The sequence below is a fragment of the Apodemus sylvaticus genome, chromosome 23 (assembly GCF_947179515.1).
Source record: "Apodemus sylvaticus chromosome 23, mApoSyl1.1, whole genome shotgun sequence".
NCBI classification, from domain to species: Eukaryota; Metazoa; Chordata; class Mammalia; order Rodentia; family Muridae; genus Apodemus; species Apodemus sylvaticus.
The window spans coordinates 37822257-37838394 of record NC_067494.1 but is presented as its reverse complement, the minus strand read 5'-3'; the positions used below and the strand labels follow the sequence as shown (position 1 = coordinate 37838394).

At 43.1% G+C, this 16138-nt stretch overlaps 1 protein-coding gene across 1 annotated transcript in view; it reads left to right on the top strand.

Moving 5' to 3' along the window:
• Nox3 (NADPH oxidase 3) overlaps nt 1-16138 on the top strand; it is a 63267-nt gene that overhangs the window by 37305 nt on the left and 9824 nt on the right. Inside the window, exons 11-12 of the mRNA XM_052169768.1 lie at nt 11055-11201; nt 14556-14680. Coding sequence (XP_052025728.1) covers nt 11055-11201; nt 14556-14680 — 272 coding nt within the window. The remainder of the gene's footprint in view (nt 1-11054; nt 11202-14555; nt 14681-16138) is intronic.

The following is a 16138-nucleotide window of genomic DNA, read 5'->3' as shown; positions in this document are numbered from 1 at the left end:
CCAGAAAGCCAATCCTTGTCGCGTGTGTCTGCAATCCCATTGTTCCCCCTGTGACATGGTAGTTGGAGATGGCAGATTCCTTGGAAGTTCAAGCCAGGCAGGAGTATGTAGTTGTAGGGTTAGTGGATCTCTGTCTGCTCTGCCACAGGGGTCGGCTGCTCAGGGAGGCAGGATGAGGAAGCTTTGACTGTGCTTACCCCAGGCTGTTGCTGGGCAGGTGTCAGGCTATGGGCAAGCTGGGGGACACTGCTCTGGGGGTGGGTGGCACAGTCTGAGTAGAGGGACAGGCAGACAGAGCCAGGGCCATCTGGTTCTCAGGTTCTCAAACACCCAGGTAGAGCTGAGAATGGAAGGGGTGCCCTCGGGCTGGATCTAGCCCAGAGCCCATGGGGAAAAAGAGGCTGGTGGGGTACAGGGGGGTATCCTTGGCTTGTCTGTTGTGGCTTGCTTGAGCTTGGCTTGGTGGCCATGGCTAGGAGTGTAGAGAGGCCTTCTATGGGAGATTAGAGAGGAGCTCTTTAAGTGAAGGCCTTCTCCATTGTTCTGCACGGCAGATCCCAACAAAGAGAGGCAGTCCATGGTTTTAAGGCATTTATTGTCATGGTGGAAAGTAGACAAGTAAAACGACACCCCACCTTTTCAGTGCAGGCCTGAGGTTAAATACCTTTTGCAGGGAGGAGTGTCTGTCTGGAAAGGGGAGTTTATTGGCTAAGTCCCCCAGGCCTTTAGGTACCTCATTAAAATGAAGATCTGTCTTGAGGCTATGTGACCAGTCATGTCCTCCACCTGTGGAGGGGCTTGGGGTGTGCCCTTACGTGACTGATGGCCACGAATCTATGGAGGGCTGTGGCCTCATTGCAGGAGCCTGGTACCCAGGAGCAGGGCAAAACTCCTTTTGTCCCTTTAGGGTCACTAGGGTTTCTAGCCTTAGCTCAACCAGGAATCAGACTGCCTTTCATGGTCCTACAACAAGACCGACAACCAGAGACCAACCAAACTGAAGGGTGAAAACCTGACCTAAGATCATCCTCTGACCTTCACACATACTTAGGCATCTGTATTCATATGTACAAACACTCAGCACATGCACAATCATGATGGTGATGGTGATGGTGGTGATGATAATTTAAAATAAAAAGCCAGAGAGTAAGTAGGAAGATACAAATGACCTAAGGAGGAAAAATACTCATAAGTCTAATGGCAGATAGCTTGAAAGAAGTGAAAATAAAAAAGTAAAAGTCGTTCTGCATTGAAGAGCTATTTTTACCACAGATGAATCGCCATCTCTGGGTTGAACAGAGACAAGATCAGTGGCCGTGTGGGGTGAGGGAAGAGATTAGAGCTGGTGAGAAAGCTGTGATGCCACCTGGAGGAAGCCCTGAGCTGATAGTATAAAGGCCCTGTGGTGGTTAAGAGTCTACCGACTCCCAGCTAACGGCTGTGATTAATTCTACATCACACCCAATTTGTGAGAAGAACTCTTGAAAAAAAGAACTCAGGACAGTTTGCTTGTGCAAAGTGTCAAGATGATGAATGAAATAGGTGTGTGTGCGAATGGGCGGGGGAGGCAGGCCGCTGACATGAATATATCGGCTTACACATTTTAGTTCTCTTAAGATCACCTCCGCGTAGACGGCTCTGAGGGAAGCACCAACTGGGAGATTGGGTTCATTTTCTTAACTGCATATGTAATCTTCAGAATACAATAAAATAGATTATAGAAAAGCTGAGATAATCTAATTCCTTCATAATTGTCTCTCTTCATCAGCTCAATAATAGATAACAGTGCTAATGGGTATTTATAGTGTGCCCCGTGCAAAATGGCCTTTGGGTTCCTAACCTAATATAATAAACAGATAATTCAAATAAAAAGACAGCAAGGGCCAGTGGGAGCAAGGCAAGAAGGCCAAGAAAGACAAAAATCCATACTCTGCTTAAATATATTAATAAAACAAAGAGGGGCCTGCTCCCTTTCTTAATGAATGAAAAATGCATTTAATTTAATCCGTTTACTTTGAGAAATTATTTACTTGCACTCTCCCTCACACTGGAGCTCTGGCTACTGCTCGAATTGATCACCCCTCCCAGCTATAGAAATCAACAATCGATTGGGCAGGGGTGGCTGGGGCCATGTTTGCCTCTCCTAAGTCTATGTAGGCGCCCCACTTCATTAGATGACCTCAAAAGACTGCTGTGCCCCACTAGGCCTTATTCTTGTCCTATGGGAAGGTGGCAGCCCTAACCCGTGCAGCGCCTTGATTTATTACACATACAAGCTTTGGTGACTGTTCTCCTCATATAAGAAAAGATGTAAATAAAATATATATTTTAAGAGCTCCCTTTATTGATCTCAGTTCTCAAATTAAACATAGCCCGGGAAGTCCCCCAAGGAGTCTTTCTGAAGCTTGTCTCAAATCCATTGCTTTTCATTACCTTTTCATAGTAGCTGGAGTAGCGGAGTGTTTGTTTGTTTGTCTGTCTTTAACATATACGTATGTAGGTGGACTGAGAAGAGAGGGAGCTATAAGGTTTGTGTTAGCTTGGGCCTCTGTTACACCATGGCTTGAAGCTCTGCAATATCGCTCTCTAATGATCTCTCTCATTTTACTTTTTGTTTTTATTTTTGCTTTGAGATGGGACCTCAATATGTAGACCAGACTGGCCTCAAACCACAGAGATCTACTCGTCTCTGCCTGCCAAGTGCATTCCTGTACATGGATGGAATGCCTGTGTGTGTGTGTGTGTGTGTGTGTGTGTGTGTATGTATGTGTGTGTGTGTGTGTATGTTGTGTGTGTGTGTTTGTGTGTGTGTCTGTGTGTCTGTCTGTCTTTCTATGTGTGTGTCTGTCTGTCTGTCTCTGTGTTTGTGTGTCTGCCTGTCTATGTGTGTGTGTGTGTGTGTGTGTGTGTGTATGTGTGTGTACACACCAAGGAGCGAGAGGCAGTTGTACCATTTGTATTAAAAGCATGTGCCACCACAACCAGCTGTATCCCATTTTATTTTGGTGCCATTGAGTATTCCATAGAATACTAGCTCACCATCAAGATAATCATTGGAGAATGCGTCAGTAAGGATTAATAACTGTAATTACAGCAGTCACAAAGATGTCTAGTCACGGGTCAGATGACAAACTAGTAATAAAGTTCTGAGATAGATAACATGCAGAATAGAAGCTTTAAGAAAAAGAATCTATGGGTGAAAATGATTTACAATAGCCAATCTCAGCCTTATTAATAGCATACCATAAAAATAATTTTATAATTTTATTGCTTTAAAGCAGTACATTTTACATTGGAAAATCTTATAAAAAAAGAAGTTTGTTTTTTTTTTTAATTTTTTTGTCTCTGTTACATTTATTCAGGATTGTTCTGACAGTAACAACAGCAGAATAGAACCTGGGGAATAATAGCAGCTATTTACTGGGGAGATAGCACATTTTCTAAATGACCTTTTGCAGTCTCTGTCTTTCCAGGGATAAATGTTCTTATAGCTCACAATTGTCACTATGCAGAATCTCCATCCTGGAACTAGCACAGAGTCTCTTTGTTTGATGCCATTATGCCCAGTGTAGAGACAGAGGTATACGGCTGATGGACGCAGATCACACTGCTACCCACCGCCCCACTACTTGGGAAGGAACCATGGTCAAAGTAACAAGCTCAAGCCCGTGCCCCACCCCCACCCCCCGGAAGGCTGCCACAGAGATTTAGCACCCAAGGAGCCTGGGGTCCACTTTCCCTGGTGAAGGAATACTCTTGAAAACCTAGGTCACATCACACATACCAAAGTTTCAATTCTAAGACTCAAAATCAAGGCTTTGCCTCCTCTCAACGGCCATCTCTAAAACCATTTATTAGATCATGAGAAAAAGACCAAGAAAGTCCAGTGTCCCTGTTTGCTCTGTGGTATAAATACATTATACCCATTCTGCTCACTTCTCCGGTGATATGAAGAGAATACCAATAGTGGCAAACTTCTTAGCAGCTACAGTTTCCCTCAGACACTGAGCAGACGCTTGGCAGGCTATAATCTCTATTCTCACAGAACCATGAGTGAGTGATACTGCATTTATGGACATTTTGCCTACACAGTAAGAGAGGCTTTAGCTAAACAGCCTGCCCCGGTTCCACAGCGCCCACATGGTAAAGCCAGGACCCCAGGACGGGCCACACATCTGTGCCCTCCTGTGACACTCCCCTCTCTGTAGCGGATTATAAATACACACTTCTCCCATTCATTCTTGGTTAACCAACTTGGGACCTAAAGAACTGCATGTTATATGTGTAACTGAGCTGTTGTGTGAACTTCTGAGATGGTATAGCCTGGAAATATTATACTCTGATTAGAGAATCCACAAGGCCAAATAGAAAGATAAATTAGCAGCTTTTCCTTTCTTATTTATTTCTGTTTATAAACATATATATATTGCGAAGATCTATCTCCTACTGACCTTGGATCATTCCAACCATTACACAGGTGTTACTCAGGAGCCTTTATAGAGGAACCTCGGCTTTGGAACATGGGAAGGAGTTGAGACAGGCTAGAACATATCATTATATATGTAGCTCAGCCCCAGGCTTCCATGACAGACAGATGATTTGGATCAGATCATAAGTGCCCACAAAGGATTGACCAGTGAAAACCTGTTCCAGGCCATGTGCACAGAGAACCACTCGATCTCAGAATGAATTCCTACAGCGCCTGGGCCTACACCGGCTGTCCAAGAAATGTGGGTTAGCTCCTTGTTGCCACGGAAGTTCAAAACTATTTTACTGGCTTTCTGCTTACTAAAAATCTTTTAACCTTGGGTACCGCGGCGAGTTCTCAAAGCCAAGCTTTGTGCAGGGAGCTGATTTTAGGTTTGTTTTATTTTTGGAGACTAAGGTGGAGAAGACCCAGATCACAGCACTGCCGCCAATTGTTTGGGACATTTGTTCTTCCAGTGACCGTGTCCTTTCTTTTGGGCCAAGTACAGGGGTGGAATTCTGATGTCTCTTCACAGTAAGAGTCCCCACCATCCGAAACATGAAAGACAGTTGAAGTAAATAGCCCTTTCTTCTGTTCAAAGTCTGCTCTTTCCTTTGTCTGCCTGAAGCACTTCTACGGGGCCAATCCATTTTCTTTCCATTGTCCCTTGCACCAAAGAGGCCAGTGTCCCCACAAGTCACTTAAGGAAGGCCAAGCTCATAAGGCAACAACTAGGAAGCAAAGGCATGAAAGGCCTCACAAACTCTAAAGATACTGGCACACTGCTATGCCCTGAGAGAGTAAGAACAGGAATATGTCTGTCTGGAAAAAAAAAGATTAGAATGTGGAGAAAGCTAAGATGCAAGCATATTTTGGGGTAAGAAAGGTCAGAACAGGCTCTGATATGAGTTTTTATTGTTTTATTGATGTTGTTGTAAGTATTATTTTGGGGACACCAGGCTAAAAATGCCATTGAGTGCTCCGAGCTTAACGAATCTCACTGGAGCTTAGAAGATGCTGCTGAGAGAAATGTGAACTGTGGACACATTGCTCACAAGGTTTTAGAAGATGGCAAGAATGTAATTAATAACTAGACGATGGGTCATTGTTGTGATATCTTGGCTAAGAATTGTGACCGCTGGTCATGCTGGAGCTGAGGAAACAGCCATGAATGTCAAAAAGCTGTGGTTCCAGTGAGGTAAAACCACATGCATTTCACTAGGACAGTGGACCCTGACCATCTGGGCCTACAGAGTCAGCTACAACAAATCAGAGATCAGTGGATGAGCACCTTTTGGGTGATAGCTTGGAAGTGTTTCCTCAGGGTCAGCCCATAGATGCTGTGGTCCACAGCTGCGTCTCAAAACAGTGACTGAACCTGGCGCTGGGTAAGAATCACCCACCTAGTAGTAAGTTTGAAGGCATAAGAGATGCAAGACTGGGGAGTCATGAAATTGGCTAAGGCCTGCAGTGTGTGCCAGGGTCACGCTGAGAGGTCATTAGGGAAATGATAGCTTTAGTTGCAGTGGAGTGGAGGCCCAAGGACATAGGAAATGCCAAGACTGTAAGACAGAGTGGGCAGAGTCAAGACCCTGAGACTGAGTCAAGCTAAGCTCTGTGTGCTGAGGACAGAGAAGTGGAGAAATGGCGGTTGCCCAGGCCCTCTAGAACCGGTAAGCTCATGAGTGAGTCCAAGATTTCAGGCACAGAGGTACAGACCTTAAATTTATGCTGCTGAATTTGAGTTTTGCTTTTATCTGATTCTCTCTCTCTCTCTCTCTCTCTCTCTCTCTCTCTCTCTCTCTCTCTCTCTCTCTCCCCCTTCTTCCCTCCCTTTCCCTCCCTCCCTCCCTCTCTCTCTTTCTCTCTCTCTCTCCCCTCTTTCTCCCCCCCCAGTATATTTTGCTTTTATTGAAAATATATCCTGACTATGGTTTCCTCTCCCTCTCCAACTCCCATACCACCCAGATCGTCTTCCTTTCTGTCTTTCATTTGTCTTCTAAGAGATCATGATAAAATACAACAAAATAATAATAGAATAAGAGAAAACAAAAACTACCATATAGAAGTTGGACAACACAAACCAAGAGAAGGAAAAGAGCCCAAGAGAAGGCACAAAAGTCAGACCCCTTCACTACCACACTCAGGAATCACATGAAAGTCACTAAACTGGAAGTCATGATATATACACAGGAGACCTGGTATAGACCAGTCAGACTCTGGGCATGCTGCTACAGTCTCTGTGAGAGGGCCTTGTTTTCTTGTGTTCTCCACCCCTCTGGCTCTTCTACTCTTTTTGCCTCCTCTCTTCTGTAGATTTTCCTGAGCTCTGAGGAAAGGAATTTGATGGAGACATCCCAATTAGAGCTGAATGTTTCAAGGTCTGCCTACTTCTCTCTCTCTCTCTCTCTCTCTCTCTCTCTCTCTCTCTCTCTCTCTCTCTCTCTCTCTCTCTGTGTGTGTGTGTAGGGAGATTCTTTGTATTTGTTCTCATCTGTGGCAGGAGGAAGTTACTCTGATGGTGGCTGAGCAAGGCACTGATCTGTGAACATAGCAAAATGTCATCAGAAGTCATTTTATCACTAGGTTTTTCTATTTATAGTCTTGGTTTAAGACCACTAATATTTGGTCCCTGGGCAATCTAGGCTCTGATTCTTGGTCACCCAAGCAGTGTTGAAAATGCATTCCATCTTGGGAGTTTTGCCTTCAGTCAAGCCAGTTATTGGTTGGATACTACATAAGCTTTGTGCCACCATTGCCCTAGAATATCTTGCAGGCAGTACACCCATAATAGGTCAAAGAATTTATGGTTGGCTTGGTGCTCATAAATTTCCTTTTTTTAGTAGTGTGCAGAGTACCTTTCTGTATCACAGATGCTGAAACACAGAGGTAAGGGTTTTATGTCGGCGCTAGTTTGACGTTTCCATGTTCAATGCAATCTGTAGGTGTTGTCCTCAGCCATCAGGACTCACCGTCAGATAGTCAAGAGCAACCTATTGCCTTGGAAACAGCTTCAGTTGTTGGAACTTCCCATGAGACCTCTTGATCCAACAACTCAATTACTTGTTATCCAAGTACTGGTACTGGAAGCTTCATTTGAAGACAAAAGTAGGGATTCTGTTTTTCCCCAAATTTGGTTATTTCATTTAGACACCCCTCATATATATATTCTATGACATTTCTACTATATTATTTCAAATGGCCCTTAATTTTAGTTGTCTCCCTGCATTTTCTCCCTCAGCTTCCAGCTCCATCCAATTCCCCATTTGATCCTCCAATTCCAGCCTACCCATCCATCCATCCATCCATACTTATCTATTCTATCTCCTTTTCCTAATGAGATATATCTTTACCCTCTAGTCTATTATTCTATGTTGACCCTCTTTAGTTCTATGGTGTTTAGCTTGGTTATAATTGACTTAACAGTTGTTAGGCATATATAAGCAAGCACATGCCATATTTGCTTTTCTAGATCTGAAATGCCTCACTCCAGATGTTTTTCCCCCCTAGTTCCATCAATTTGCCTGCAGATTTCATGACAACATTTTTTCAATGGCTGAGTAATACTCCATTGTGTTAACGTACCACATTTTCTGTATCCATTCTTTTGTGGAGGGACATCTAGGTTGTTTCTGGTTTCTGGATAATATAATTAGAACAGTAATGAACATGGTTTATTGAGTGTCTGGTGGTAATGAAGCATCTTTTGGGTACATGCCCAAGAGTTAGATAGCTGGATCTTAAGGGAGATCAATTCCCCTCTTCCTGGAGAATCCCCATACTGATTTCCATAGTGACTGTACAAGTTTGCATGCTCACCAGTGGATGTGGTCCCCCTTACTTCGCATCCCAATCTGCTTTTATACCCCGTTCTTCCCTTTTACAATAATAGCACATATATATAACTGGTTTGTATTTTTATAAAAGCTCAACGTTAAGAGATTGTAGACTTAAGCTTTCAAAGCACTGGAAGTTTTAAAGACTGTGGAGCCTTTAAATAAAGACTGTGCTGTATACTTTAATATTAACATGAGATCTTGGGAACAAGAAAGAAACGTTATGATTTAGCAACAATATGTTTGTGTTGACAAGGGATGACATGTCTTGGTTGGGATTAATTTTCAACTCGACACCACCAGAAATCATCTGAGAAGAGAAATCTCAATCGAAAAATTGCCTGGATCAGGTTGGTTTGTGACATCTGTGAGGAATTGCCCTCATTATTAACTGATACACAGTGGCCCAGCCTATTGTGGACAGATGGTGCTAGACTACATTTTTTTAAAAAGGCCAGTTCAGCATGAGCTAGTGAGTGAGTCAGAGAACCAGCCAGCCAGCAGTGCTCCCCATGGTTCCTGCTTCAAGATCCTGCTTGGGTCCTTGCTTTGATGACCCTCAGGGACGGGCAGTGACCTGAAAAGCCGGATCAACCTTCCCTTCACCATGTTTCTTTTGATTTGAGTGTTTTATCACAGCAATGGCATAAAACTAGAAAACCATCTGACACCCCTCCCCCATGGTTGTGCTCAAGTGGCCCCACCTCAGTGAAGTCTCCCTTTGCCATTGTGACCTTTCCCAGACTGCCTCATTTCTACACTGCACTGATTACCATCTAACATGGTAATCGTGTTTATATTTTATGCATTCATGCATCTCCCTCCTTCTCCAAAACACATACTCCATGAGGATAGGCAATGTGTGTCTGTGTGTGTCTGTCTGTCTATGTGCATGTGTGTGTGTGTCTGTCTGCCTGTGTATCTATGTGCATGTGTGTGTATCTGTGTCTGTGTGTATATATGTCTGTGTGTCTGTCTGTATATATATGTGTGTCTGAGTGTGTGTATATGTGTGTGTGTGTGTGTCTATGTGTCTTTCTTGTGTCTGTGTGTCTGTGGTCTATCCATCTGCCTGTTTGTCTTATACATTACCATTGTTCCAGAGTACAATTTGGTGTCTGCCCATAGTAAGCATTGTGTAAGCATTTGTGAGTGAGTAAATAGGTAATGTTACCTTCTGTTAGTAAGGACTCTTGGGATAGGCGCTTTAGGCTCTGTTCTGCTTTGAAGCTATCTGGAAGGACTAAACACTCCAAGGAGGAGGTATACACAGCCAGGAAGATGGGAGATGTCTTTTAGGGATACTAATTGTGCTTAGGGTCTACCACGGAGCTTCTCAAATTTCCTAATACTGTGACCCCTTAAAACAGTTCCTCATGTTGTGATGACCCCAACCATAAAATTATTTTCATTGCTCCTTGACAGCTGTAATGTCGCTAGTTGTGAATCATAATGTAAATATCTGGTATGTGACCCCCAAAAAAGGGACCCAGACCTACAAGTTGAGAACCACTGTTTTCGGGGCTTTCTCCTACGACTAATATTTTGAGTTCTCATCTGAGCAGGAGCTATCCAGCAAATATGTAACCTCCGATTCTGACATGAAGGTCTTAGAATCTCACCTCCTGTCCTTGCTGATTGCTAGCACTACAAATCACTGCATACATCTGAAGAGAACTGGCAAGATATTCAGCCTTGAAATACATTTTTCTTTTCCTTGTGATAATAATTAAATCTCATTTATAAATCTGATTATATGACGGTGTGCTTGCAAGCTGCCTGACAGAGAGAGAGAGAGAGAGAGAGAGAGAGAGAGAGAGAGAACACTGGCTTTCAGAGGGCATGTTTCAGGTGGTAACACACCAGGCAGCACCTGGAGTGTAGACAAGGCCCCATAGACACTGCTAAGCCCCTCAGATATCCCTTTGGATAGACAGCAGAGAGAAGAAATGTGAGAGGGAAACCCAATAGAATTAACAGATTTGTCTCCCGTGGTTTCTTCAAGCTAGATACAATTATCTGAAACTCGAAGCACAAAGCTAAGCCTTTCTTTTAGCAAACCCAAGCTGTTTGTCACCTGCCACTTGCTCAGTGCAGACAGAGTGTTTTAAGACAAATAAATAAAAATGAAAACAACATCCCAGGAACAATTTCACTGCATAGGTTGACACATAGGCACAACCTCCACCCACCTGCTTTGAAGGACACTGATATATCTCACTGAAGGGAAATTTCCTCTTGTGAGACTGCATTCCGTAATTACCATATCTCCATTTCTTAAGAGGCCATGGCTGGTGAAGGAGCTAAGTGCCGGAGCTTCTGGGAGGTCTCTGGAGAAGAGCGTTGAAATCTCAAGCTTAGGTCATAAGTAAAGATGAAGGGGGCTGGTCTAGTGGCTCATCCCCTTTGGGGGGTAAGGAAAAGCACAGCAAGTTATGATTATTAATCTCGTTCAGAAAAGGTTCAACCAGAGGCATGGAACGCTGATCCCCATCCACAGAGGTTGGCACAGTCCGTGGAGACCCTGACTCCTCGAATTCACCCTGGGCCTTTGCAAACACAATGGGATTTTTTTTCTCTCCCAAAAGAAATCTCGGTGTGATGGTTCGTTCACTGATAGAGAAAAACATATGATTTCACAGAAGAACCCATTTGGGCTCAAATAATTTCGCGGATGTAAAGTAGCCTGTGATTATGAACACATTATGGAAAGGGAAACAGATACACTCTCCTGTCTTCTCTCCTGACAGGTATACTTCTATTGGATCTGCCGGGACGCGGGAGCATTTGAGTGGTTTGCTGACCTGTTGCTTTCACTGGAAACACGGCTGAGTGAGCAGGGAAAGGCTCATTTACTTAGCTACCATATATATCTCACTGGCTGGGATGAAAACCAGGTATCCGTAAAACCTAGGATCTCCATTACTGCTTCCATTCTTAAAAGAAACCCATTTCCATAATGAGCCAGGGGCTTTATTGAGAAGCAGCAAAGAATCATCCTAAGGTTCTTAAAGGAAAGAGAGGAACGGCATCAAGCCAGACTGAAAACAACCACTTACGATGTAGCAATAAAAAGACCTCTAGCTGTTGGGTAATAAACGGCAACCCAGATATTAGGAATCTTAAAATTCAAATTTGTCATTTGAATAGCAGAATCCCTGTCTTGTCACTAATTGGCTGCGTCATCTGCTGAATTCCTAATTGCCTCTGATTCTATGCTGCTCAACGGAAAGCAGAAAAGATTCCATGTTGTTTCTCTGCAGCCTTTCATGTTGAAAAGCATGTAAGTCAGAAAATTACTCTGGATGCATGATTTGCATAGAGAGTTTTTTCTCTTAAGGGGTTCTCAGAAAGCGTGAACCCTGAATCTTACTTACCAGTACCTAGATGACCTTCTCCTTGGGTAGGTGTTCTGCAAGCCATTGTTGTCATGAAGTATAAAAACAGAGTGTGACAAAAGGGATGTGGGTCAATGCACTGACAGTACTGTTTCAATCCTGATAAAAGTCATCATTGTTGGGATATAAATGATGACTAGGGAAGTAGAGGCCAATTGGAATCTCCAAACATCGGAGTCAGCAAAGCCATGACAGGAGTTTATGAAAGGCATGTGCATCTGCGTGCATCTGGAGATGATTTTAGACAGTACTGTTGATATGCACTTTTAAGGAAAATAGATTTAGGGCAAAGAGCTTGTATCATTCACCAAATTTACAAATGATTACTCTATGGGTTCTGCAAATGTTCTCTCTCTCTCTCTCTCTCTCTCTCTCTCTCTCTCTCTCACACACACACACACACACACACACACACACACACACACACATCTGTCTACCTCCCAACATTGTTATAACTTGGCTTTCTCTTCTTCTATAAATGAGTTAAGACTCTGTTTGAGGTTCAAAATATGTTTTGGATTTTTATGGTCTTAATTCCAGTCCTTCTAAAATATTTAACCCTCTGGGATAATTTGAAATTGCAGGTTTCTTGGGAACCGGGCTTGATAGATCTTAATGAATTATATAGTGTTAATTAGGTTTTCCAAACAAACAGATCCATTGGGTGAGGCATGGGCTTGGCTTTTGTCTTTTCTTCTGCGCCCCACCCCCACCCCCGCCTGTTCTTCCACTGCTGAAGTAAATTGGTCCCAAGTGTTCACTTAGACGATCCCTGTCGCTTGGGATTTATGAGCCTTGGAACTCTGTAGTGGATTTTGTGACAGCACAACTCTGCCCTGGCCTATCTTTGCTCCTTTAAAGACTGAGATATAAAATTTCCTCTTTTTTTTTTCTCTAAATGAAAGTAAATTAAAGTTGATAGCTTCTTAAGTCTTCCCATGGCATGTCAGAAATTCTTCACACTTCCAGATTTCAAGCAGGAAATCACTAATCTCAACTTTTAAGGAGAAGAAAGAGTTGGCGCGTTTCTGTCAGCTAACTCAAGCACAGAGGGGCTGTTTTAGAAATAGCCCATTCTTAAACTGAATCCAACAACCTCAAAGTGGCAAATTGACAAGAACAGAAGGGACAGATGGGAGAGGTATTATGAAGGGCAACTCAAAAGAGTTGGAGATTAATTGAACAGTGGGCTGAGAAATATGGAACAGATATAATTCCAAATGGTTGAACACCAGAGACTGGGCGTTCCCACTGTCAGAAGTAGGGAAGACCTCCCCCACCATGAGCTAATACCAAAATGTCTTAACAAGCACTTTAAGGACCTTCTTAACCTACCCTGTTTCAAGGCAAGTCTCACTGTTTTCCTGTGGTCCCAGAGCTGTTGACTAATGGATGCTTATGTGTCCTGCAGTGTGCAGTCAGGCTTTCAAGTCTTTTGCTCCTGGTGGTTCTACATGTCAATCCAGACCCTCCTCCATTTCCCCATGAAGTACTGTTCCCAAACTAGTTGCAATAGGAACACGGTTACCTAAGGCCAGACTGGCTTGACATTAGTATCTGAAGGCCAGTCTGCCCTTGTCCGCTGGTCTGTTACAGCAGCCGCCATAACTTAGATGCGAACCTCCAGCACTAGCTGCCTTCTTAGATGAGGAAAAATAAAACATTCAGGCAAGTCATATTCAAAGCAGAGAGCTGCTGCAACGTAAGTTGGGTATAGCGAAGCTGTTATTGAAATTGTCAAAACTAGCAAGATTTAGAGGGTGAGAGAAAAACTGATATGTGAGTTCTAGGGCTGATGGTTCTCGGGAACAGTACAGAGCACATATATCTGAAACAGGAGGAACAAGGTAGCTTCTAGAATTCGCAGCAGCTAAAGTCAGTGGTAGAGCCTGAGTAGATACTTATAACGAGTATTGTGCTCTTATATACGAGCCTCTGATTACATGGTGACTGGGTGAATTCACTAGGTTTGAAGGCAGTCATTTGCAGAGCTCCAAGGAGGCCCTGTAATGTTCCCTGTCCCCAACATCACATCACCACCTTCAAGTGTAGCCCCCACACTTGAAACCTAATACTATGCAATTGGTATTGTCAAGTTCCACATCTACATGTGCAACCAACTGAAATGCTGGAAAAAAAAAATAGATCTGTGCTGAAAACATGTCTGTCTTATTTCTTTACATTATTCTCTAAACAATGCAGGACAACTCTTTTCCTAGTTGTTGTATGGTAGTAAAGTTTTATAGACCAGCTAGATGATTTACAGTGTATAAGCGGATGTGAGTAGTGTATATGCAAATTCTGTTGAACCTCTGAAGACGTTGCTATCTGGGGAAGAGTACAGTCCTAATATTTGGGAATGGCTATCCATCAAACCATGTCAACTCAATAGGCAGATGTGATTGTAAGACCCAGCTTCCTCCTGGGTACGTCATGGCATTTTAGTTTGGAAATATCCTTCCAAAATCCACTGGACTAAATGAATGGGGACTGGAGAAGAAGATTGATTTTTGAGATGTTTTGCAGGAAGAAAACTAACTTGTTCAGTGTTTTCCCTTAACCATATTTACTGTATTACCCTTATTCTTTAGGGAAAAAAAACCTTTCCAAGTTATGTCTTTGCTTATCGAGTATGCATAAGAAGGTATTTTGTCCCAACAAGAATAAACACAAAGACAGATGGGACCTGATACTTGTCCTAAAGCACAACATTGGTGCAGCTGTTAATAAAACATTTCAAGCCGTGTTTAAAATATTTTAAGCACCCAAAGGATGATAGTGAGTTCATCTTTTATTTATTGATGGTTCTCATGCTTTTTTTCATGTCATCTGATACTATGATTTTTAATTTAGGCAATTCACATAGCTTTGCACTGGGATGAAAGTCTGGATGTGATTACAGGCTTAAAGCAGAAGACCTTCTATGGGCGGCCCAATTGGAATGATGAGTTCAAGAAGATTGCCTACAATCACCCCAGGTGAGCAAAGCTCTCTCTCTCTCTCTCTCTCTCTCTCTCTCTCTCTCTCTCTCCTCTGCCTGTCAGGATCCTCCCTGAAGTCCAGACAAGCTGTCACTGGGAGAGAAAAAAAAAGTTAATCTGAAGTCAGAACTGAGAATTTTGATCCAAGACATATATATATATATATATATATATATATATATATATGGCCATGACTGTCTTCTATTTCAGAGACCACAAACCTCTGTTTTACTGACTGACAGATTCAGACAATTATCGATTACGTTGAAAATCTTCACACTTAACCTCCATTTAAAGTTGGTATTTCTTAAACAGCATATGCCTTCAAAAAAAAAAATCTTTTCAGCAGAGTTAGTCTCTAATTACCCAACTAGAGAATTCAGTTCTCCCCAGCTCTACAGTGCGTCTAGCACGTCTAGCAAAAAAGCAAAGAGAAAAAGTGTTCTCAGACAAAGCAGGGATTTGGCATAGTGCTAATGGACCCAGATCTGGAGTTGGGGTATTTAAGTGTCTATCCTGGCCCGGCCATTGCCACGGGTATACCTTGGTCATCTAATAACCCCGTGATGACCCAATCTCCTCCTCCTCCTCCTCCTCCTCCTCCTCCTCCTCCTCCTCCTCCTCCTCTTCCTCCTCCTCTAATAAACTGTAAATAATAGTGCTTGCCTCCCAGGATTCTTCAAGAAAAAATGAACAAATCATCTAAAGTGCCTGATACAGTATCTTGATTAGGGTTTTACTGCTGTGAACAGACACTATGACCAAGGCAACTCTTAGGATAACATTTAATTGGGGCTGGCTTACAACTTCAGAGGTTTAGGCCACTATCATCAAGGCGGGAGCATGGCAGCATCCAGGCAGGCATGGTGCAGGAACAAGCTAGCTCTTGTTCCAAAGGCAAATAGGAGAAGACTGGCTTCCAGGCAGCTAAGGTGAAGGTCTTAAAGCCATATCCACAGTGACACACCCACTCCAACAAGGCCACACCCATTCCAACAAGGTCACACCCACTCCAACAAGGCCACACCCATTCCAACAAGGCCACACCCACTCCAACAAGGCCACACCCACTCCAAGGCCACACCTCCTAATCATGCCACTCCCTGGGCCTAGCGTGTACAAACCACAACATACAGCAATCTTGCAATCTTTCTCAGCTGTCACTGACATCACTTTGATCAGGTCAATTATCAACATTATCATCCTAACTATACAATATACTTTAATGCATGAAGGGCCTTGCGGTGGGACCACAAGACTAGGGTACAACCTCTGACTCCTTGTTCTGGAATTTCCCATCTATGTGAACTTGGTTGGACAAGGTAGCTTATTTTAGCTTTATTTTTACTGTAATGTAAAGCACGGGTGATAAACTCATACCCGTTGTTGTTTTCTTAACTTAGCACCCACAGCGTTGAAGAGCTGGGTAACGTAAAAGTCACTAAGACAGAGTTA